The 21,321-nt window shown below is 36.9% G+C and overlaps 2 protein-coding genes across 2 annotated transcripts; one reads left to right on the top strand and one right to left on the bottom strand.

Annotated features, from left to right (window-relative positions):
- Positions 1-7,016, top strand: cabp2a (calcium binding protein 2a). The gene is made up of 7 exons (XM_053334816.1): positions 1-48; positions 395-613; positions 4,067-4,097; positions 5,532-5,666; positions 6,223-6,332; positions 6,528-6,675; positions 6,991-7,016. The coding sequence occupies exons 1-7, from the start codon at positions 1-3 to the stop codon at positions 7,014-7,016; spliced, it is 717 nt and encodes a 238-aa protein (XP_053190791.1).
- Positions 7,017-8,250: 1,234 nt separating this feature from the next.
- LOC128366592 (up-regulator of cell proliferation-like) lies at positions 8,251-20,432 on the bottom strand. The gene is made up of 13 exons (XM_053327333.1): positions 20,340-20,432; positions 20,120-20,203; positions 18,526-18,615; positions 17,845-17,934; positions 15,374-15,442; positions 15,171-15,254; positions 13,671-13,727; positions 13,421-13,528; positions 12,955-13,252; positions 12,815-12,860; positions 11,754-12,023; positions 11,396-11,662; positions 8,251-10,844 (listed from the first exon to the last, which is right to left on the bottom strand). Exons 1-13 carry the CDS (start codon positions 20,366-20,368, stop codon positions 8,377-8,379), a joined length of 3,960 nt encoding a protein of 1,319 aa, XP_053183308.1. The 5' UTR covers positions 20,369-20,432; the 3' UTR covers positions 8,251-8,376.
- Between the last annotated feature and the right edge of the window lie 889 nt (positions 20,433-21,321).

The raw sequence follows: 21,321 nt of genomic DNA, 5'->3' as shown, positions 1-21,321 counted from the left end.
ATGGGTAACATCAACAAGGCATCTAAAAAGAACAGTAAAAAGAATAAGGTAAGGAAAGATTAATTGTTTTTTACTGAGAAAAGTAGATTCATTAGTGCATTAAAATGAATATGTAAGATAATTGTAAACTATATATTTAGATATTAATATATAAACTTCCAATATTGTGGACATTTTAATTTCTCAGCCACAGTTCAGAAAAAAAATCTATTACTAAATGTCAGATGCAATAATTTGCAGTTCAATAATGATACTTAAATAAATGAATCATATTTGAAATGCTGACATATGGATGTAATAACAGTAGGTAGTGTGAATTAGCTTCATTGCAGTCAGCAGAATTTAGGCAGTAATGTTCTCTGTTTCCTGATCTGGCTGCTTCCCCTTCACTAAGGGGGTGTCACCTGTAGAACGAAACGACAACCCATTGGCTGCAGCCATGCTAAGGGATCTGGGTGGTGCAGGTGAGGTGGACACAGACGAGGAGGAAGGAGGGAGTGAGCGGGATTTGGATGAGCCGCTTTGCGCTCTGGTTAAGAACTGCAACGTGATTCACAACATAGTGGGGCCTGCTTGTATCTTCCTCAGACAAGGCTTCGCACAGAGCCAGCTTGTATGTATGACTTTCTCTCTCTCTCTCACACACACACACACATGCACACACACTCTTGTTTGACCGCACACATACACACAGTGCAGCTGGAATTATCATAGCCAAAATCTCTTCCATAAACCTCTTCATCCATTTTCATAGTGCCCTCACTTTCCAAAGACTCATGGAGTTAAGGTCATCTATCAGTTCAGTGTGATGTCATCACAGCTCTTCCATCCCATCTCCACCTATAAGTATTTCAGTAAATCCTTCAGTCCTGTACACAATCATTTCATCATATTTGACTAGAATGTATCAAACAATCAAATCTTCAAGACTTCTGTTGCATTTTTTTTTTACAAAACATCTCAGTGACAAAAAGTAAAAAGAAAGAAAGACATTTAAACGATCACTTATTCATATTGTATGTCCTATAGGAATGGGCTGTAAAAAGAAAATAATTGAAAGTAGAACAGATTGTAGTTTAACGACAGAGTTACTGCCCTCACAATTTGTCCAGATCGTAATTAACATCATAAATTCATTTTCTAACAGCGCAGGAGACATCAGGCACACCTCCAATGTCAGATTAATGTCACATGTAGGAGAGGGGAGATGTGGCAGAGATCAATAACAGAGTAATTTCCTGACTGTGCGGACAGCAGCCCTAATTGAAAAGAGCCATTAGGAAGGAGGTGTAGTCTATAATCACAGGTGCTTTAGTGAGCTGGAGGCTCCTGAGATATTAGTTGACCTTGGGTTGAGTCCAGAGGAGAAACAAAATTTAAAAAAATATTTATTTAAACAGGGGCTGAATATCATTAATGTATGATGTGATGTAATTTACATATTCTTTTGCTGTATTGGCGTGTTTTTGTTGAATGGATGAATATAATTACGTTTCAAAAGGATGAAAGTTGTCCTAGATTCTTGTCTGTGTGCAGTGTTATGTTGTGCCACTATTTTTTCATATGGCTTGTTTAACTGCGCATGTCTGACAGATTCAAGGTGACTCATTGTGACACCCTTGAAACAACTCTTCAGTTGGGTGACTCAGTTTCCCTAAGCTCTATAGAGTGATTTCTTGGCCCGGATCTTCATTGTTATGGTTCAGTCTAGCTGCTGTTATCAGCATTGTTTCTAGCAGTAACAAGCAGCTTCAAAGAAAAGCTCTGATAGTCTTACTGGGAACAGATAGCAAACTTGCTGTGGCCCAGATCCAACCCAAACCCAACACTTTCTGCACTTTCATCCAGCCCACATTTCCCAAATCTGGGCACAAGCCATAGCAATGCCATAAATCAACCAAGAAAAAAACGGATGAACCAGAATTGGCCCACATCCTGAATACACATACCACCACAGCACTGCATCTTTTTTTTTAAGATTTTGTCTGGCATAAACACCTTTTATTTTAGCAATAGACAGACAGGAAACATGGGAGAGAGAGGGGGGTGTGACATGTAGCAAAGGACCTCCGGCCGGGATTTGAAACGGGGTTGGCTGCGTATGTGGCATGCGCTCTAACCACTCGACCACCTGTACGTCATAGCACTGCATTTTTACCAAAAAAGGCCCACATTTGATTCGGGATAATGGGTTGTATTTGCTATTTTACATGTGAGCCATTCGTTTTGTCTGGGCCAGAAGAAGGCCAGCAGTACTGCATCATTGCCTGAATTGGCCCACCTCTGTATACTATCTGGGTGCACTACATATGTCAGAACTGAATATCTGAATTAAATGCACAAACATTCCCAAAAGCTACAGTATAAAACCGGCAAGAAATGCTATACCTGTTTGTATTCATATGTCTGAGCAGCAGTGGTGCTAATTAGAAAATGTCTGCATACTAAAACACACAACTAAGATGGTGAACACAGTTAACGTTATTCCAGCCAAACATCGTCATTGTGAGCATGTTAGCATGCTGACGTCTGATGTTAGAACTCTGTCATGCAGCACACTTTCTGAGCCATCACAGTCATGAACTTGTAGGACAATTCCCTGAATTTAAAGTCACAGATCGAGGAAAGAGATGAGATTCCTCGACAGAATGCACAGATTAGTCTATGAGATGAATAGGGTGAGAGTGAGCCTTTACTAGTTATTAATCCTCCATAATCCCTTTTGTTCTCTAAAATGGCAAACTAAAAATTAGACATAGAATTGATGCTCATAGCAGCAGAGTATGATGTTTTGGACTATTATTGAGAATTTTGTGCACACAATACAAACCAAATGTCCTCTGGCATACTAATAAAGCTCATCATAATTGTATGGATATGGCTTCTGCTTTGCTGTTGTGCCCTTTTTCCCTGGGTGGTATTTAAGTTTTTCTGAATGCAACAAAAATATTTGTCTTCAACTTGGCTCAACCTGACAGTCACAAATATTAGTAAAAGTGATAACAAGCAACAGTGTTATGTGTCTGTTTGCTGCACATTCATGTGCAGAGCCTGTGCAGGTGTGATAATGTTTATTCAATCAAGTGCCGGCAGGACCGCAGTTGCAGATGCAGATGAAAAAAATTCAGCAACAGACAGTGAAATGAAAAACCGATAAGCTTTTGTGATTTGTAATACAGTTTAGCGCTGTAATCTCTCTGCCACTGTTCTCCCTCCTGCATTCTTTAATCCAGCCTTGTATTATTCCTGCTGCTGATGTCACAGCCTCGTAGAACACATCGTGGACAGACGGGCATCACGTCTGTCCATGCCATCACACCGTGGAGCCAATTCAACATCAAACTTCAATTTTTTTTTTTTTTTTTTGTGCGTGCTGTTGAAATTGGAGCAAACACATATGTTTAAATGCATTCATCTTGTATATCATTATAAGTATTATAAATGTATTGATTTTTGAAGGTATTTCATTATATAATTTCTCAAAGAGTCATTAAATTAAAATTTTCACCAATTCTCTTAGTACATGAGCAAGTGGGTTGGATTTCATTGGTTTTGTTTCTCAGAATTTTATCAACACATAAATAACTTAATCAGTTTTGTTGTGTCATGGACGCTTCACTTCTGTGTGTTTAGAAAGTGAGAGAGGGGCAAAAAAAATCTGTATACTTGTTCATTGTGTATTTGTATTTTTTCACGTGGCACTGTACACTTTCAATGCTTGTTATGAAGCATATGCACAGCAGACTTACAAAGCTTCTGTACCAGCAAGAGCAGGATGAAAAGGTTATTAAGGTCAGTCCGATCAAAAATCAAATAATCCTGTAATAGAATCTCTGCTCAGGCAGACGAATATGAAACAAAAAAAAAATCATAGCGTCATAGGAGGGAAAGGAGTGGAGGAACATAGCAGCTGAAGCACTGACATGTTTGTTTTGTCATTGTGACTGGGTGTACTGTATGTGTGAAGCAGAACCAGATGAACAGAGTGAGACTGATAGTTTGTGTGTAAACTGACTGGCTGTCCATTACTGTATGTGTGTTCTCTCTTCTATCCACGCAACTCCAGGACAGAGATCTGCGACCAGAGGAAATGGAAGGTACAGAGATATCCAATGACCAATCTGAACCTTCGCTCCATCTCAGTCATTACATCTCTTCTTTCTGACCTGCCTTCGTTTCAATCCCTCTGTTTGACTGTGACACTTGTGTTCAGCCTTTAACCTGTAATCCATTAGTTACTGTGAAAAAAATGTGTAATTAAATTACAGTTACTTAGGAAAATGTTGATGATTACAAAGGGCTGTTACATCTGAAGTCAGACCTTTAAGATTTTGCTCAGGAGGGTCAATAGGGTGATATTTAACATGTTATTGAATTGTATTACTGTTTTTAGTTCTAATATTTTTCTTTAAAATATTTGTTAACTGAATCATGGCTTATGTGGTGCACACATGGGCTTAAATGATGTCACAATACCAATTAAGCTCATGCCAGACTTTTGACTTTTTAAATATCTTTATTTTATATTCTAAAATCTACATGAGATAAATCTTGCTTTATAAGAAATTATTTGCCTTATAAATCATGTCAGTACCCATGTAAAACACCTGAACTTGTAGGCAAACTTCTCCTGACAGTTGAAAACATTGACAACATGAAAAATAAACATAATAAGTCACATTACTTTGGTTAAGTAATTGGAATTAACTTAGATTACTTATTACATTTTAAATAGGATAACTAGTCATTTGTGACCTATTACATTTCCAAAGTAACCGTCCCAATTTGTGTTGTTTTGGGTGAGTCTCAATGTGAACGCTAAGAAACCAGGAAGCCATCTTGACTCTTGGCAGGGTGGAGCTCAGCTTTTGTTGAAGTAGAAGAGAAAGGTGGCTGTGTGAAAGAAGGCCATTGCATGCAAAAGCCTTACAATGCCATAAAAACAAGAAATGTTTGTGTTCTGGCTGAAATATGAGATGTACCATCGATTTCTTGGGTTTCTTGCAAAAGACACTTCAATTCTACAAGTCGATGCATAAGCCTAATTTTTTTAACCCTCTGAGACATGACAACTTATCCTTCAGATACTGCTGTGTCACATTGCTGTTGTATTTCTGTCTAACTTGTTAAAAATGTGTAAAAGCAAAGTGAATTCAAGTGAATTAAATTTAATTGTCAATTTATCATAATTTATAATTTGATTGTTTTTGATTTGATTTCATTGATGTGTTGATTTCTGATTTTTTTGTATTATTATTAAAAAAACATAATTTTATTGATAAGATTTGGAGATATTTTAACTGATCAGAATTCACAAATCATAATTAGAAAACCCAAATACTAGTCTCTAACCAAGTTAACATTTTAATTGCAAAGTTCCAATTACAATGTGACACAATGTCGTGATACAGTCGTGATATGTCATGATATATCAGTATCAAACTCATCTGATTGTCTATTTTTACTGAAAGATACTGTAATCAATTCAAAAAAGTTTGGACAGCAATCTCTCACACATGAATTTCCTGCAGAGCTTCGTGAGGCGTTCAAGGAGTTTGACAAAGACAAGGATGGCTTCATCAGCTGTAAGGACCTAGGAGAATGCATGAGGACTATGGGATACATGCCAACAGAGATGGAGCTTATAGAACTCAGCCAGCAGATCTGTAAGTCAGCACACATATTTTTGCAAAAAAAATGTAATCTATGGACAATGACACAGGGAATGTGAAGGATAATATGCAGTGTATACACAATACTAATCAAATTTGGACACACTTTCTCATTCAAGAGAATCAGCTGTTATTGAGGTGTAACAAACTTTCACCAACTAATATTTTTACAACTGATGCTGACAAGAATGTAAAGGTATATAAGGTATTCAATAATTGACTATTTTAATTCAATTGACTAATTTAGTACACATAATGTTTAGTTACAGAATTGACCTACAGTCACCATGTAAAGCAAATGTCTACAAGCTGTGGATAGGACATGCTCTGATCTGTCATATAACCTGGGGATATTACCTGGTGCTCATGGTATGAGTATACACATTATTTCCATTACTTTTGATTCTTGGGGTTCAGAATAACATTTACATTTCATGTTATCACATGTAGGTCTCATAAAACAGTTTCTTATTGTAATTACTTACCTTTGTAGCACCTAACGAAGATCAAGCAACAATTTATTTTGTATCAAATAATCCTTGTCCTCTAGGTGGAGGCAGAGTGGACTTTGAGGACTTTGTGGAGTTGATGGGTCCTAAGATGCTCGCTGAGACTGCAGACATGATTGGAGTCAAAGAGCTCAGGGATGCATTTAGAGAGGTCTGCATTATGATTACTGCTATCAGTTAGAAGCCCCCTACTAGAATGTATCTAATAATATATATGAATTTATAGCCAACAAGCCCATCCACATTGCATGTGGGACCCTACGAAGATACCTTTCCCCTACTTTTACTTCTTACGCATTTTATTTTGTATGCTTTTTTTTCTCTCTATCCCATCTATTGTTTTCAGTTTGATTCAGATGGTGATGGTCAGATCAGCCTTGGGGAGCTGAGAGAAGCCATGAAGAAGCTGATGGGAGAACAGCTCAACCACCGTGAAATCGATGAGATCCTGCGAGATGTAGACCTCAATGGGGATGGACAGGTGGACTTTGAAGGTGAGTGAAGATGTGAAGAACTGTTGCTTCAGTTAAGGAAGCTGAGCAATAAAAAGAAAAGTAAATGATGCAAGGGAACATGGCAACAAGGGAAAGCTTTTCTTTTCCAAAGATTTGACCATAAAGACAGGCACCTGAAACTACTTTTACGTTATGTTAGGGTAAAATTCTTGAAAATTCTGCTTTCGGCATGACAGAAAATTCTTCAGAGTTCAATTAGCATCCAAGAAAACAAAGGTGAATAGTCTAAGCTAAGGTAGAAAGGAGATAACATCATTTTCTTGACCAATGACAAAAAACGTTCTTTTTTCACAGAGTTTGTTCGAATGATGTCTCGCTGACTCTTCACCAAACCTCTCTCTGCTGCACTGAACACAACATGGACCAGACTGCACACTGTTAATGTTCTTGTATTTCTTCGTCATGTACAAAGAATCTTGGTGTCTGTTCTGTATTTTATTTTCTGTCACTTCCATCATCTATCGAGTATAAGAATCCCTTCAATGTGTTACCGTTGTATGAATGTAACGTGTATTTACTGTAACATGTAATAAGAGATTATGAAGAGAGTGACAGCTCAGCAAAGATATGGTTTAAATAAAAGGATTAGAGGTGAAATTGAAGGTGAATCAAACACTACATATGAATTGAAACAACATGCAAGTTTGTATTACATTACTTGCGTGAAGGGTTTGTTTCATACCTCTAATAGCATCTAGCCATCTACAGTAGTTGGGGTTAGGATTCACCATAACCCTGACCAACATGCTAGGTTTGGGTTTAGTTGTCCCACCTCTAATATTTCTGCCTCCAACCTAGTACACCGAAGAAAAATTGACTTTATTTTGTTCTGTTCAAGTTGAAGATTTTTTGGTGAACAGCAAATCATAGATGGATATTCAAACAAATCTAGTGATCAAATATGTTTTAACATTGTTTGATGGAACTGACCATTTAAATATCTAGTTTACTAAATTACTTGGACATAGATATAGAGTCAGATATAACATTCATATAAATATGAAGATTTATTGTCAGAATTTCAGTAATGCTGCATTTAAGATCTTCAATCCAAACTAACTGAAATGTAACTATTATGATTGTGACTGTGCGATATAGTTGTAGTATAAATAGCAAAATTGAGTAATTTGTTAATAATAAATGAGATTTTATTATATACATCTTTACTGTACAAACTACCACATCAATTCACAACATATCAATGTTTCTTCAGGTGGCCTGTCAGCTGTGCACTTTTGATATAATTCAACATAAGCAAATACAATTATTACAGATACTGTAAGATTTAGATATCTTTTTGATACAGATTTGATAACACTAATATGATGTTTTTTGATGAGTACACATCAAATGAATGTCCATACCTCTTTCTCTGTTCAGGTGGAAACTGACTGACTGTCTCAGAGTATATTTTTTGCAAGTATATATACATGTTTAATGTTTTATTTGTACAGTGATCAATAGCTCAAATGCTAAAAAATAATAAATTGCACTGTAAATAAAAGACATGAAGTGTAACAGTTTTTCATTGTTAAGTTCATTGTCTCAAGACACAATCCCTTTGTTTCTATTTACAAATGACCTGGGTTTCCCAAACTTGCTTCTGTTAAATTCTTCTTCTTCCTTTTCTTTCTGCATTCACATCAGTTTCCAGCCTTTTTTCTCAGGTGACTACATTTCTCATAGACCCTTCCAAAAACATTCTATCCTCCCAGCAAAATGTGTAAGATCACCTCTTTCTTGACACTTTTTGAGGTCACCTATCAGCTGCTTTTTGAGAGCATGCACAGTCTCACTGTATTCAACACTGACAGGAGCCATCGGTGGCGTCCCGCTCCAAACGGCAGGCAGGTACCAGCTGCAAAAGCCTGGATCAAACTCCATAACATCTGAGATCTTAGTGATGTTGGCCTTCGTCAAATTGGTGTCCCTCTGGATCATTTCATTGAGCTGTTCTACTAACTCCTGATCTCTTTCCTTCCTCTCTACAGGAGACATGTCAGACATGTTGGTATGCACAAAATGACACAGTGGCTTGTTACCTACATCCTTCGGCCTTGTGAAGGCGTGCAGCACAATCTTCAAGATGTCTTCCTCTCTGGAGTTGTCCCTGGAAACACTTACGATTGTGGCATCACTGAGAGCCACGGCGAGACTTGCAACTTCCCGGTCACGCTCATGGCTGTGATCTTCTTGAGCCGTCTGATGTGGTTTCAATCCTTCAGTGTCAATGATCAGGATGCAGTCACACTTGAGTTCCTCTCTGACGTCAGTGTTGACATTGATCAGCTGGATGAAGGCCCCTCTGCTGCAGCTTCCTCTGCTAGTGGCAAATTTGACTCCAAACATGGTGTTGAGCAGAGTGGATTTTCCTGAGTTTTCAGCTCCAATGACTGCAATGACCTTGAGCTTACTGCTGGAATTCATCATGTTGTGCAGTTTGGTTAGCACCTCAGTGATCCACCTCATTGGGATGTTCGCTGCATCTCCATCAACAAGCTCAATGGAGAAACCATCTAGCAGCATCTGAGCACACAGTGCAGGGAGTTGCTCAATGGTTTTTCTTTGACAACTGTATTCTGGCAGGTAACTCGCACATTCATACAGCTGCCCACACTCTCGGAAAAAGTGTTCCAGGTGTAGGGAACAAGCATACATTTTCTTGTCAATCTCTTCCATTTGTTCTTTTTCTTGGGGAACTGTCAGATATTGCTGTTTGCAATGCACCTGCAGAGCTGACAGCTGCTGCCGGGACAGATTGTCTAGATCTATTTCAAGCCATTTGAGGAAATAATAGCGTTGCACTTCTGAGGTGACCACACCGTTAAGGAAGTCTGACATTGCAGCGGTCATCTCAAATCTTTGCTGTTTTGTTCTGAACTTTTTTTCTTTTTTTTCCAGTGACTCGCGGTAGTTCTCGATGTTCTGATTGCCAACTTTTCGCAGTCTCCACCACTCATTTTTCAGCCATGAAATCTCTTTCCAGATGTGTCCTCGGCTGGGCAGATGTTCATCTTTGAATTCGGAGGTGTTAGCAATAAGCATGGTGATTTTATCCGCATCCTTCCTGGCACTCTGACATTCATCAGTGTGCTCATCAACCAGGATCCCATTGCAGCGAGCTTTTTCAGCCAGATTTACCAGCTGCACTTTGTCTGGGCAGTTTTCTAGCATCTTGGAGATGGATTCCTGGATGACTGTTATCAGCCCTGCATCTGTCTTCTTCTTACTCAGATTAGTTGTCTTTAGGCTTGGTTCCAAAGTCATACTTTTTAGTGTAAAGTTTTTCCCCTTGTTGCTGCTAATCAAAAAGACTTTTGCTTTCACGACTCTTCCTTCCAGACTCTTGAAGTAACCAGCTTCTGATTCATCACAGAAGATGTAAACAGCTGCAGATGTCTCACAGAGGAATGAGAACTGCTTGTCAAAAGCCCTGACGTCTCCCCTGAGGTTGGCAATGGCCACTGGCTCAGTGAATATGTCTAAGTTCTTGTTCCCACATGGAAGATACCAGCTGATTTCAACCAGTCCATCTGAAATCCTCCTGGGGAAATCACCACACATCATGTCACGATGATAAAATGTTTCATTTTGTTGCTGATTGTTGCTAAGCACTTTGTTTAACATCTCGGACTTGGATGAGGGCATCTTCCCCACCCTGACAAATGACACCAAAGAAATATCAGAGTGCACAAGTCTTTCTTCACAGTTCAACTTTCTGAATGCCTCTTTGGAAGGTCTGAAGGTTCGGACAATTTCGCGCATAGCCCACAGCATCATTGTGATTTCTCTTGTTTCACTGTTGGGCAGCAAGAGTGGGACAGCAAACTGGCAGAGTGACATTTTCTGAACTATGTCCTGCTGAAAAAAGCTGTCTGAACACAGAAACAATGCTGTTATCAGGTCCAGCGGATTGATGGCATTGCTCTTATCTGAGTCCATGTCGCAGGACAAGCATTTAACACTTCTAGCATTTGCATTCAGCATCATAAGTTTCTTCAAAAAGGCACCAGGAAGTGACTTTGCAGTTTCAAGATTGCTCTCTGATGTATCATCATGATCAATCTCCAGCACTGTGTTTGGCGTTAGCTTGTTTTCATATTGATCTTCAAGTCCAATTTTTGACAGCATGTCCATCAGACGTGGATCTGTATATCAAAATGAACCACACAATTTTAGACATGGTGGGGGGGGGTTCTACTCAGTTTGTGAAGTCAATGTACAGACTTTTTCAAGTTTGACAAAATAACCCCTGATGATATTTTTTAGAGAACATATGTGCACCTCTACAGGTCTATATTTATATTCTGGGGTGCTACTTGTATATGTTTGCATGATTTACTGTATTAAAAACCCCCTCCTCTGTTTCATAGCAGACTTTAATGGATGTTCAATACTGGCTTAAGTTGTTTGGTTTTATTTCTATTCACTGATCACAAATGCATCATACTTACTTGAATAAATCCCACCCTTACTTATCATACAAAAGTTGCTTTTACTATAGCAAATATATTTCCCCATAACATATATATATTGTATTATGTATTTGTATTATATGATATATAAGGCTGCCAGTTGTGTTTGTGCCAGTGTAACAGTACATATTAACAGTACAGTAACAGTACAGTGTAACAGTACATAGTAGTATGGTTGATATGTTATGATTTTGCTTTGTTTTTAAGACAATGTAACCTCTTACCTGTGTGTATAGTTGTAGAGACCGGCTCACTGTAATGACTATTGAGCAGGGTTAAGACAGAGATGGTATAGTCTGTGTCTGGCTCTAAGTCAGAGAACATCTTGTAGCAGTCCTCAGTGTGTATTGCTTGCGGTTCTTTCCCTGGACTTGTAACAGTTATAAGGTATTGATGTGGAATTTGCTTCAATTTGTCTCCTTTGGTCCATTTCAAGGACAGAGCTGTGGCCTCTGAATGCTCTTTTGTTAGGTGTCGAGGAGCTGGCACCGCTGTAAAAGAGCAGTCCTTTCAAATAAACTTTTTTTATTCATTTTTTAGAGTGTAAACACACTACAGTGAGAGAAATATGAAATGCCCTACCTGTGAAAACAGATTCTTTGACCCATTCACTCTGATTGCCATCCTTGTCTTCCGTGGCCACGCTGAAGAAATATTGTTGTCCTATTTCAAGGTTGTTTATTTCAATTCTATGAAAACCTTTGATTACTATATATTCTTCCATCTTCTTAAATGAGTTCCACTTCACTCTGAAGCTCATAGGTCCATCCACTCCTGTTGGACATCCCCAGTTCAGGACCACAGAATTTGGCTTGACTGACAGGAACTTGATCTTACCAGGAGGGGGCACCACTGGCAAACATAAAACATCACAAGAAATCATTCAGAGCACTTTGTACAGTGATTTTAGGCCTTGTGTCTCTTTCAGTGTCATTAAAATGGAATCATTTTGTAAAACATTAACTAGTTGTACAAATAGAGCGTAACAAGCTTCTGTATTAAATTGAAATCAGGAGAGAGCTATTTAGTTGTGAGGGGTCGAACACTTATAGATACTGTATGTCCTACATGCTAAATATTAAGCTCTGTATATGACATTCATTTCTGCTTATAGAAAGAGTGTGTGAGAGTGTCTTTTTGTTAAGTACACCAATTTTTCTTTATCTTACAGTACTTATTAACAGAAATAAATAATCAAAACCAATAATAGTATGTGGACAAGCACAAATTAAATTTGTGTTTTCAGGGATACAGTATGCGTCAAAATACAGATTCTGATCAACTCAGACACAACTGATCTGATTTAACATTTGTACAGTAAATCACAGAGGTTCTATTGAATAAATCTCCTTCCAACTCACATACACACTTTTAGAAATACATTTCCTGAACCAAATGATTCATTCTGTGTTTAAAGAGAGGCAGCTTTCAGGGTTTCAATTACTCAACTGTATTTTAGTTACTGGGCTTGTGTCTTCGCAACTACAGCTTGTCATAAAACTCATAAATACACATAAAACAGACTTTGTTGTTTCCTTATAGGTCTGCTTCACTATGGCACATTTATTTCAAATGGTCTTTGATCACCTCAAATACATCAGTGTGCCTGTAGTAAGAATACCTCTGTATAAGTATTTACTGACCTGTATCAGGTAGTCCACGATCCTGGTTTTCATCAGCTCTACACATCTGTAATTCAATTGTATAATAAGAAAAATTCTGCACTTGCACTAATAGAAGATTTTTTTCTAATATTTACACTTTTTTTTTCTTTTTCTCGTACCCGTCCTGCTGCATGTTGCATCCTCTGCAAGATGATGTCGTGTCCTTTGTGGCTTCCCTGTGCACAAATTCTGCAGATCGGCATCAGATCAGTCCTGCAGAAGATATCTAAACGCTCTTCGTAGTGATGACAGCGTTTACCCTCAAATTCGGCAGTCACATCTATGAGTGTGTGTCTCTGCAGCACCTTCACTTTGTAGTGCGGGCGGACATCATACTCACAGTAGGAAATGCTACAGGTCAAGCAGGTTTTCATAGCTGGAGCTTTACTGCAAATGTCACAAATCACCTCCTCTTGTCTGTTTTCAATCACAAAAGTAAAATGTCGCAGTTGGACAATGTATTTGTCTTCAAACTATTGTTTTCTTTGTATTTTGGACAGATTTGGAAAAACCTGTGAGATAATCACAGCACAAAAACAGTAACAAATTATAAGTAATTAGTAAGTTGTTGTTTTTTGTGCTCACATGCCATCAAGCACAGCTGTCTCCTCATCATATTGGGATTCCCTTGATCCAGAATAATCAGATGTGTCAGATGTGATGTTAGATTCTGCTGACCCTGCATAGTCCCAACTGAGAATGACAAGGACTTGTTATCATTTACTCCAACCCAGGCTAACTGTATTAAGAAACAACAGGCTACTATAATGTCACTTTATGGTAACTGTGAGAATTGCGTTGTGTATTTTTCAAATTCAACAGATTTTTGTCTTACCAGGGCTCTGGAGGGGAAGACTCAGACCTCTGTGGCTCCGGACTGTCCACTTTCTCCCTGAAAGTCAAGAACATATTTGTTTATTTGTTTTCAGAGATTAGCAGGACAAGAATACATGGTGGAAATCTAAATGGCAGTTGGGGAAGTTGAGGAATAATCAGCCTTCAGATGGCTTTGGAGAAATGATCAAAAACGTCATTGAAAGTTCTTAAAATTAACAACAAACAATGAAATAATAGGGGTCATCCTGAGAAACATCAGATATGTCCATCATATATCCAGAAGATGTATTAGGTTTATCCTTCATCCTGAAAAATTATAAGTACAATATATTTATTACAATTAACAAATATTTGATGCAACTAATGCCATTTTAAATCCTTCCTTTCCATCAGCCACACTGAATAAATGTTTCTTTTTTGTGAACAATGATTTATTTGTCTTGAAGTATTAATAGTACCTAGCAGAAGGTAAACATGACACATAGAAAAAAAAATACAACCCAAGCAAGCAAACATGCAGTTACAGTGCTTACATGATAACATGAGACCAAACATTAACATTAATATTAATGCACCAGTACAATTGTTGTTATTTGTTGTACATTTTAGGCATTTTTACATTAACAGATTAAAAACACGATTTCCACAGCTATTGAAGTAAGAGCTGTATGGCCTGTGCACGAAGTATAATTCATCTGCATTGTCGTATTGTTCTGATTTAAGCTGCTGTATTGGAAAAAAGCTGGTTTCAGTCCATATTACCAGTAAGCAGTATTCAAGTTAGTGAATAGGCTGTACATTTCATTTTGTATTATTATTCATTTATTTCATACATATTTACATTGTTTATTTTGATATTTTCAGCTGTAATCTTTGTTTATTGGTTGAAGTTAGCCCAGTCATAATGAGGACAGTCACAGTAGTAGCAATGAGTCTTTTTGTTGTGTGTTTCAGTATAATAAAATCATCTGGCACCTGGATAAACATTTCTACATTCAGTGTATAAAATAAATCTTAATATTTTGTCTACCTGTTGCTCACAGCCCTTTTGTTTTTGTTATATAGTCTTCATACTGACATATGTCTCACTGTTCAGTTAGCTAACTGTTAAAGCAGTGACATGGAGGTCTGGGTATCTGAGTGTCTTATAGTCACTGGTTTGTGCTGTAGCAGACCTTTATTGCATCTTCCTTATTGCAGATTTACTGTATTACTATTACACTATACTATAGTGTAATAGTTACTTTTAACTAGGGGGGCAGGCAGCATGTCATAGATTTTTTCATAATGTGAAACAAATTATTTATATGAAATCACTACTGGCAATGACTGGTATCTCATCATCTCTCAGCACTTGGAAATGTCACCAAAGTTACTTAAATGTGTCAAAGAAAAAATGTAATTTAACTGACTAATCAACTGTTACAGCACATGTTTGCAACAGTAACATGATCATGTTATGAGACAAGAAATGCAATGTTTGAAGTGTGATTTTTACCTGCTATGGATAACATCATCAGGGACTCTATGATCAGTTCTTAGCACTGGATACACAGCAGATGGGGGGCATAGGTCATTTAACCTGAAAATGATTACAGACAGTAACACAGTAATATGTATCAGCTTTTTCATGTTCCAGTTAAGATGTGTAGTGTGGTATCAGACAATAAAACAGATTTATATGCAGCAAACACACACTACCTTGGTTGGTCAAGAGGACCCATTATACGTCCACCCCAAGCATGGGGCATCCCATATGAGCTCCATTTTCTGAAAGGATAGAACAAATAGAATCACCTGTTAGTATTCACTTTTTTTGATTTGTTTTGTTTTTGCTCTTTAATCTACTAAACCAGATACAGACACAGATGTCATCTTTCCAAAAATATTTCAAGGTTTTCAGACATAAAATCACATAAAAATGTAGCATGTAATTTTTTTTATATGCATGAATACAAACTAGAAGAGGCTATACTTTCTGAACAAACCTTCTGTGCTCACTGCCAAAATGTTGTCATTGAAACAGTACAAAGAGTTACTGTTGAAATGATTGTTAAAAACAGGAGCTCAAACTGAAAGAAGTTCAGGTAGTAGTTACTGCACAATGGAAGTGAAAAAAAAGAAGATACGGTTTCATTTAAAGTTACAGAAAGAAGTTGGAGTTGGAGAATTCTGTATGAATACTGGAGTTTGTAAGAATCAGTCTAGGTGAAGAAGCTTTGTTGTTGTTTTTCTTCAAATATAAAGACACCTATGCTCAAGCAAAGTGCTTCTGTACTAGAGTTTATTAATGTTAGAAGTGTTATAATATTTTATTACAGCTATACAGTCATAAACCATCATATCCAGAAGATCTGGACCTTGATCTTGGACCATGATCTTGCATATTATAACATTAAAATGCATTTTTTTTCTTGTCTGCTAAGTTTTGAGCAATCCAATGAAATATGATATTCTACATATTCTTTTGCACTCAAAGAAATCAGAAGCCGTTTTTGCATATATAATGATCTTACTGTTTGTCTTTGAAAACTAAAGGGGATTCAATGGACTTCTCAGACTTCATGCTCACATTTCCACTGGTGGTCCACTGTGGTGACTTCCATCTGAAAGGCAACTCACAATTTCAGAGACTGTTTTCATAATAACACTTTCTATTTGACATGAATATTTAGTTACATACATTTGAAAGCTCTTTTACTTGTACTGCAACTAAAAATGGAGTTGAATGAGAAGATTGATACAACTCTTAAAATAACAGTGTTACCAATGCCCTTATCTAACTCCCATTAAGAAAACTGATAAGTGTATTTCCCAAAATATTGACCTCTTGCTCTAAACCTGTGGTTTGTCAAAGTATTGCATCAAACTTTTACTTGAACAAAAGAAGATAAGTTAAGCAACTTGGAAAGATCGATTACAGAGTGTTAGAGAGCTCGTGTTGTATGTATAATATGGTTATAGTACATAGATTCATCTCTTACCGTTCTTCTTTGAAAACAAAAGGGGGTTCAATGGACTTCTCAGACCTCATGCTCACACTTCCACTAGAGGTCCACTTTGGTGACTTCAATCTGAAAGGCAACTCACAATTTCAGAATGTTTTCAAAATAACACTTTCTATTTGACATGAATATTTAGTTACATATAGATTTGAACCCTTCTTTACTTACGCACAACTTAACTGCTATCCACTAGCAGATTATTAAGGATAAAAAAAACCTTCTTAGTCTTAAGACATAACATACATTTCACTGACTTTAAAAGTACTCGTGTAACTTTTCACTTGTACTATAGCTAGTCATTGAGTTAAATAAGATTGTTGCACATTTGCATTAGTTAAGTATTAGTATTACTGTTAGTTGAGTTAAAGCTTAAGTAGCACAGAAAGATAGATTACAGATCACAGTGTGGTCGGAGAGCTCATACTGTAAGTTTATATAATAAGTAGTATATGGATTAATGTCATCTTACTGTTTGTCTTTGAAAACAAAAGGCGGTTCAAAGGACTTCTCAGAACTCATGCTCACACTTCCACTGGTGGTCAACTGTGGTGACTTCCATCTGAAATGCAAATCACAATTTCAGAAAATGTTTTCATAATAACACTTTCTATTTGACATGGACATTTTCTTACTTTTCAACATGGCAATGTAGTCAGCCATTTAAATGTTTAAACCCTCCTTCACCTATGTACAATACCTACTGTATCCACCAAGAGATTATTAAAGGTAATCAGCCTTGCTATTCCAAAGACATAAACCTATTTCACTGTGACTTTAAAAGCTATCATGTAGATTTGTTCCCACTTGTACTGCAACTAAAAATGTAGTTGAATGAGACAATTGATACAACTCTTAAAATAACAGTGTTACCAATGCCCTCATCTAACTCCCATTAAGAAAACTGATCATTATAATTCCCAAAATATTGACCTCTTGCTCTAAACACTGTGACTTTAAAAGTACGCGTGTAACTTTTCACTTGTACTATAGCTAGTCATTGAGTTAAATAAGATCGTTGCACATTTGCATTAGTTAAGTATTAGTATTACTGTTAGTTGAGTTAAAGCTTAAGTAGCACATAAAGATAGATTACAGATCACAGTGTGCTTGGAGAGCTCATACTGTAAGTTTATATAATAAGTAGTATATGGATTAATGTCATTTTACTGTTTGTCTTTGAAAACAAAAGGCGGTTCAATGGACTTCTCAGACCTCATGCTCACACTTCCACTGGTGGTCCACTGTGGTGACTTCCATCTGAAATGCAAATCACAATTTCAGAAAATGTTTTCATAATAACACTTTCTATTTGACATGAACATTTTCTTACTTTTCAACATGGCAATGTAGTCAGCCATTTAAATGTTTAAACCCTCCTTCACCTATGTACAATACCTACTGTATCCACCAGGAGATTATTAAAGGTAATCAGCCTTGCTATTCCAAAGACATAAACCTATTTCACTGTGACTTTAAAAGCTATCATGTAGATTTGTTCCCACTGGTACTGCAACTAAAAATGTAGTTGAATGAGACAATTGATACAACTCTTAAAATAACAGTGTTACCAATGCCCTCATCTAACTCCCATTAAGAAAACTGATCATTGTAATTCCCAAAATATTGACCTCTTGCTCTAAACACTGTGACTTTAAAAGTACGCGTGTAACTTTTCACTTGTACTATAGCTAGTCATTGAGTTAAATAAGATCGTTGCACATTAGTATTACTGTTAGTTGAGTTAAAGCTTAAGTAGCACATAAAGATAGATTACAGATCACAGTGTGCTTGGAGAGCTCATACTGTAAGTTTATATAATAAGTAGTATATGGATTAATGTCATCTTACTGTTTGTCTTTGAAAACAAAAGGCGGTTCAATGGACTTCTCAGACCTCATGCTCACACTTCCACTGGTGGTCCACTGTGGTGACTTCCATCTGAAATGCAATTCACAATTTCAGAAAATGTTTTAATATAACACTTTCTATTTCACATGAATATTTAGTTACATATACATTTGAAACCCTTCTTTCTTAAGTACAACCTAACTGCTATCCACTAGCAGATTATTAAGGGTGAAAAAAAAGGCTTCTTAGTCTAAAGACATAACATCTATTTCACTGTGACTTTAAAAGTACCCTGTGGACTTTTTCACTTGTACTATAGCTAGTTACTGAGTTAAATAAGAAGATTGATGCATATTTGCATTAGTTAAGTATTAGTATTACTAAGGCTTAAGTAGCATATAAAGATAGTTTAGAGAGTGTTTAGAGAGCTTATGTTGTATGTATAGTATAGTATAATTATAATACAGAGATTTAATGTCATCTTACCGTTCTTCTTTGAAAACTAAAGGCGGTTCAATGGACTTCTCAGACCTCATGCTCACACTTCCATTGGTGGTTGACTGTGGTGAATTTAATCTGAAAAGCAACACACAATTTCACAATGTTTTCATAATAACACTTTCTATTTGACATGAATATTTGATGTTACATATACATTTGAACCTTTCTTTACTTAATGACAACTTAACCTTTAGGTAAAAAGCCTTCTTAGTCTAAGCGTAGTTCAGTATTAGTATTATATTAGTTGAGTTAAGGCTTGATAGAAAGATAGTTTACAGATCACAGTGTATTCAAAGAGCTCATTCCGTAAGTTTATATAGTAAGTAGTATCTTCTTACTGTTTGTCTTTGAGAACTAAAGGTGGTTCAATGGACTTCTCAGACCTCATGCTCACACTTCCACTGGTGGTCGACCGTGATGACTTCCATCTGAAAGGCAACTTGCAATTTTAGGGAATATTTTCACAATAAAACTTTATATTTGGTATTTGAACATTTAATTACATAATTCAAATGTTTGAACCCTTCTTTTGGCTCGTGGGTATAACTTGATCCCAATTGTTATAGGTAGAAACCATACATTTTGTGCCCCACCAATATACAGTATATCTCAATATCTCTTGGTAAATAATGGTGCTCAGCAAAAATAACTTTAAATTGTAACTAAGAAATTTTAAAATGCACTTTCCCAAATAATGTCTTTGTTCACTCTTATGTTTTATTGTTTTAAGATTATGTGCGTTGTCTTATGTTAGGCCTATATTGTCTTATGGCTGAGTGCAGTGTAAGATTTTGTGTCTTCTTCCATTGTGTGAGCGCTGCCAATTCACAGTGATACTAACAAAAGAAAGGCTAAGCTGTGATACGGCCTTGAACCTAAAAACTCAGCAGATAAAGACGCAGGTACAGACAGAGTTACGAATAGACAAAAAGCAACTGTGTATTAATTCAGAACATAAGTGTGTTATGACACATCTAACTTCATGTAGAAATAATACTCATTCAGGTATCTCTTTCAGCCAGGAATAATTCCCACAGTTTGCAAGTGTTGGTTGTTTTTTTTAAAGATGTTTTTTGAAATACACTGATCTTACCTTTCGCCCGTGTACTTTGAGTCAGCAGACATTCCTGACAATTCTTTCTCACGAAATACTGACACAAGTTGTTTCACATTCACTCTGAAAAGTATTAAAACAGTAAAGTTCTTCTGCTGATCTGTTCAGTTGAAAAGATAATAAAAAACACATGAAGTAAGAATGGTATTAATATGTATCGAGATGCTTAAAGATCACAAGTGAAGTTATGGATTCTTACCTCACATCATCCTCCTCCTTTGAATCCATCGCCTTATTGATTCAGGAGTCAGTCACATGATACACATCCATCCACCTTTGCGCTATAGAGCCAGTGGACCATTACAGCTAAGTATCAACCTGCAAATGTGTTCACAAGCCAGATATCAAGTATCAAATGTTGAAATTAAGTTCAGTATGGTAATATGTCTACACCCAACACTGAAGATTTGTCATGTACTGCTTGATGTCAGCGCAATTGAAGAATCAGGGTAAGTAATTAATTATTGCTTAACATTATTGGATCATGACTTTGCTGGGAAATGGGCCAGCACCTCAAGATTCCTCACAATGAGTCATGACTGATTTCCCAGTTTAATACAGTGTAGCAAAGGCCGTGTTTAGTAGCTCCACAATCTGAACGACCCTGTTGTAAACTGGCCTGAGCCATACCAATACTGGTATAAAAGCACAGAAGCTGAGGGGTGAATGATTGACTTCATGCCAGACTGATTTAATGGCATGGAGATTAATTAAACCTCACCCTTGGACCCACATTCCCCATTGTCATTAAGTCCTGACACACTTCAATATATTTCAAACCGAGCAAACCAAGCAAAAAACATTTCAACACAAGCCTTCAAAAACACACGTCATCTTTAAAAAAAAAAACAACAACCTATAAATACACATATTTAAATGCATTTCAGAATATATTATTATGAAACTGAGGAGGAACATGACAACTGCATGCAGTGTTTCCCACCAGAGATTATGGTGGTGGGATCTCAGTCTGACCTTCTAGAGGGGTCCGGGGGCATGCTCCCTCAGAAGAAATAGGTGTACATTTTTAAGTCAAATGCATCATTCTGGCACACTCTAAAACACAATCCTTCCCTAACTTTAACCAAAGCGTATTTCTCTCACAGAAGAACAAATCAGTTAAAAAAGTTGTGATTTTAATTAATGCCACAATTATGTTCCTTCCAAGACGTATTTAGAAG

Source organism: Scomber japonicus, chromosome 2, assembly GCF_027409825.1.
Source record: "Scomber japonicus isolate fScoJap1 chromosome 2, fScoJap1.pri, whole genome shotgun sequence".
NCBI lineage: Eukaryota > Metazoa > Chordata > Actinopteri > Scombriformes > Scombridae > Scomber > Scomber japonicus.
Note: the sequence above shows the minus strand (reverse complement) of the source record. Positions and strands in the feature narration are given on the sequence as shown.

Excerpts from the sequence above, each read along its gene's own strand:
- cabp2a (XM_053334816.1), top strand. The coding sequence starts at position 1 with ATGGGTAACATCAACAAGGCATCTAAAAAGAACAGTAAAAAGAATAAG. Across the intron at positions 4,098-5,531 it reads GCGACCAGAGGAAATGGAAG|AGCTTCGTGAGGCGTTCAAG; the intron begins GTACAGAGATAT and ends AATTTCCTGCAG. Across the intron at positions 6,333-6,527 it reads TCAGGGATGCATTTAGAGAG|TTTGATTCAGATGGTGATGG; the intron begins GTCTGCATTATG and ends TATTGTTTTCAG.
- LOC128366592 (XM_053327333.1), bottom strand. The coding sequence starts at position 20,368 with ATGGATTCAAAGGAGGAGGATGATGTGAG. Across the intron at positions 13,253-13,420 it reads ACAGCTGTGCTTGATGGCAT|ACAAGAGGAGGTGATTTGTG; the intron begins GTGAGCACAAAA and ends GATTGAAAACAG. Across the intron at positions 12,024-12,814 it reads TCGTGGACTACCTGATACAG|TGGTGCCCCCTCCTGGTAAG; the intron begins GTCAGTAAATAC and ends TATGTTTGCCAG.